At 42.3% G+C, this 3,198-nt stretch overlaps 1 protein-coding gene across 1 annotated transcript; it reads left to right on the forward strand.

The window, feature by feature from the left end:
• Positions 1-328: 328 nt before the first annotated feature.
• On the forward strand, positions 329-2,921 carry LOC115761881 (probable cytochrome P450 12e1, mitochondrial). The gene is made up of 6 exons (XM_030703883.1): positions 329-406; positions 474-582; positions 692-935; positions 995-1,111; positions 1,170-1,623; positions 1,684-2,921. The coding sequence occupies exons 1-6, from the start codon at positions 329-331 to the stop codon at positions 2,269-2,271; spliced, it is 1,590 nt and encodes a 529-aa protein (XP_030559743.1). The 3' UTR covers positions 2,272-2,921.
• Positions 2,922-3,198: the final 277 nt, after the last annotated feature.

Here is a 3,198-nt window from a genome sequence, read left to right on the forward strand (position 1 = left end):
AAAGCTTAGTTAATCAAGTCATTCAAATAGACATTATTATACTATATATAATACGCAGAACGAGTGTATAACCGATAAAGCAAAGAGTACCAATGTATCAACATAGTTTGTAGATCAGAGCTTTCAAAGCTTTATTCAATAAATTTGCCTGTTCCAAAAAAGTTCCAAAGCGACGAAAAAAATTATATATGAGAGTAAGAACAGCTAATCAAATCGCATCACGCTGGGAGAACGAAAAGCTTGTAAAAGCTCGCTCAGCACGGTGAGGCCGAGGGAACTAATTATTGAAACATATAGTCATTGAACATTGAGAGCTTCAGTAGGCAAAATGTTGTCGAGACAGTTGTGTGGGCCCCAAAATCTATGTGTTCGCTTTCTTCAAGCTGAGAGGTCGTTTGCTACAAAGGCGAGTACAAATATAAGAAAATCCATCATTTTTACCCGAACTTGTATTTTATTCATAATGTTATTAGCAAGGCACAGCAGCTGCTGTAGATGCCACGCCTTTGGACCAAGCCAAGCCCTTCTCGGAGCTACCCGGTCCCAATAAATTCAACTTGATTTGTTCTTTTTTGCCAGGCGGTAAGAGATCTAAAGCTTTTACTTAGTATTCTTCTCTTTATTTCTTCTTTTTGTATATTTGCTCACCTTTTTTGTTGTAAATTTGTTTTTAATCAATGACCAATCACAGGTCGCTATAGGAATGTTCCGGTGCATGATATGTTTTTGGATATGAAGAAACGCTATGGAGACATTTTTCGCATGCCAGGTCTTGCTGGATCTGATCTTGTCGTTACAATGAACCCTGTTGATTATGAGACGGTCTTCCGCAACGAAGGACAGTTTCCCTATCGGCTTGGTTTCGAAACATTTGAGTATTTCAAGAAGGTTCACAGACCCGATTTATTTGAGGGTGTCGATGGTCTTACTTCAGGGTAAGTTATACGGGAAAACTTCTTTGCTGCAATTGAGATATCTGTGGATTGGTGTACAGCAACGGACCTGCTTGGGGCAAGATGAGAACAGCTGTAAATCCGATTCTGTTGCAGCCGCGCAATGCCAAGTTATATATAAACAATCTGCTGAGGGTCAATGATGAGTTTCTGGCGCGGTAAATTCAGACTCCAAGTGGTGTTAAACTGACTGTTAGCCTGACTTTCTATTTGCAGCATACGAGCGATTAAAAATCCAGAAACTCAAGAGATGCCTGCTGACTTTGGCGAAGATATTCGCCGTTTAATCCTAGAGTCCATTGCTTCCGTGGCGCTTAACACGCGCCTCGGATTGTTGAGTGAGAACCGGGAGAGTGAGGAGGCGAAACAATTGATCAATGCATTGGAAAACATTGTTGATCTGAGCTTTCAGCTTAACTTGATGCCACCGATTTGGAAGTATCTACCAATGCCCAAGTTTAAGAAGCTCATAGGTTCCCTCGATACTATCGCAGATATTTGTTATAGCCATATACAAGAGGCGCTGCAGCGCATCGAAGAGGATGCCAGGGCTGGACGTTTTAGCACTGAGCCAGGTCAAGAAACAAGTATATTGGAGAAGCTGGCACGTTTTGATCGCAAGACAGCGGTGATTATTGCCATGGATCTGTTCTTTGCCGGCGTGGATCCAGTTAGTAATCGATATAAAACTCTTTGGTGTAATAGCTAAGATTTCCATTTTTACTTTTAGACCCTTGTCAGTCTGACCGGCATTCTCCTTTGCCTGGCCAAAAATCCTGCACAACAGGCCCGTTTACTGGACGAGATAAAGGGTGTGCTGCCCGATAAAAACTCATCATTGACCATGGACAATATGTCACATTTGCCCTATCTGCGTGCCTGCATCAAGGAGGGCATCCGTATGTATCCTATTGGCCCCGGTACTTTGCGCCGCATGCCCTGCGATGTGGTCTTGAGTGGCTATCGTGTGGTAGCCGGTACGGATGTAGCCAATGCTGCCAACTACCAGGTGGCCAACATGGAGCAGTTTGTGCCGCGAGTGCGCGATTTCCTACCCGAGCGCTGGCTACGTGATGAGGCCCACTCGAACCTTGTGGGTGATACGGCCACACCCTTCATGTATCTACCCTTTGGTTTTGGACCGCGCGCCTGCGCTGGCAAGCGCATTGTCGACATGATTCTGGAGATTGCCGTTGCCAGGCTGGTGCGGAATTTCGAAGTCGGCTTCGATTATCCGATTGAGAACGCATTCAAGACAGAGTTCTTTGTGAAACCAAACATACCCTTCAAGTTCAAGTTTGTGGAGCGTTCTGTGTAATTTCTATAAGTATATAAGTCCATGGTAATGAAACCTTCGAGATATAGCGGAGGAACGCAGCTCCTTCAAAACGAGTAAACGACTTTCGAGGGTTCTGGGCGGCCGCATGTGTTCTTGCTCAAGTATCCTCTTCAGCTAAGCATTACAGCAACAACAGCAGCTACTTGACTCAATTGAGATTGGTCGCTGTCCCACAGCATACCCACAGCTACTGTGGGTGTGTGAAGTGCACTTGTCTGTGCCCGCAAAGGAACAAATACTTGACTGCTTCGAATGTGTCTATGACGTAGCGAATCATGGGCTCTGCTGCTTGAGTAGCATCTGTAATAACCAGCTAAACTGTAGTTAAGAATCAAATGCCTCATAGAAGTGCGACCCTCTCCATTCTTTAGCGAGTAGGATCTATGTGTTCAGGCACATTGTCATAATAAAGTTATATCTTTGAGAACACTCAAATTGAGATTGAATGAGGCAACTATTAAGCTGGGATTCATCTATCCTGTTTAAAAATGCACACTATCAGAATGTATTTTCTACCAGTTAATGTTGTAAATAAGTATTACTAAGTAGAACGTTCATATTCAGGGATGACTCAACCAAATTCCAACTCAATTCCAGTTCCAGACATTTGATCAAAAAGTGTCAAGAGGAAATGTATTAAATAAAATCAATGAGTGCATTGAAAATCATATATTGAATTTCTGAGAACTATGCATACAACTTTTCGTGTAGTTTTCTGAATAATAGTATATATCAAAGTATCTTTCACTTTTTAGCTTTCACCACATAGCTGTAAATCAACTAATTATACAACTTATTAAAGTCACATTTTTAATGCAATTGTCTATGGGTTAAGAAACTCAAAATGATTAAAGAATATGTGTTTTGCCTGCCCACAAACACGAGCGCCATCAATTCCAAATTGCA

The sequence above is a fragment of the Drosophila novamexicana genome, unplaced genomic scaffold (assembly GCF_003285875.2).
Source record: "Drosophila novamexicana strain 15010-1031.04,08,12 unplaced genomic scaffold, DnovRS2.1 tig00000512-arrow-arrow-pilon, whole genome shotgun sequence".
Classification (NCBI taxonomy): domain Eukaryota; kingdom Metazoa; phylum Arthropoda; class Insecta; order Diptera; family Drosophilidae; genus Drosophila; species Drosophila novamexicana.

Excerpts from the sequence above, each read along its gene's own strand:
- LOC115761881 (XM_030703883.1), top strand. The coding sequence starts at position 329 with ATGTTGTCGAGACAGTTGTGTGGGCCCCAAAATCTATGTGTTCGCTTT. Across the intron at positions 407-473 it reads AGAGGTCGTTTGCTACAAAG|CAAGGCACAGCAGCTGCTGT; the intron begins GCGAGTACAAAT and ends TAATGTTATTAG. Across the intron at positions 936-994 it reads GTCGATGGTCTTACTTCAGG|CAACGGACCTGCTTGGGGCA; the intron begins GTAAGTTATACG and ends ATTGGTGTACAG.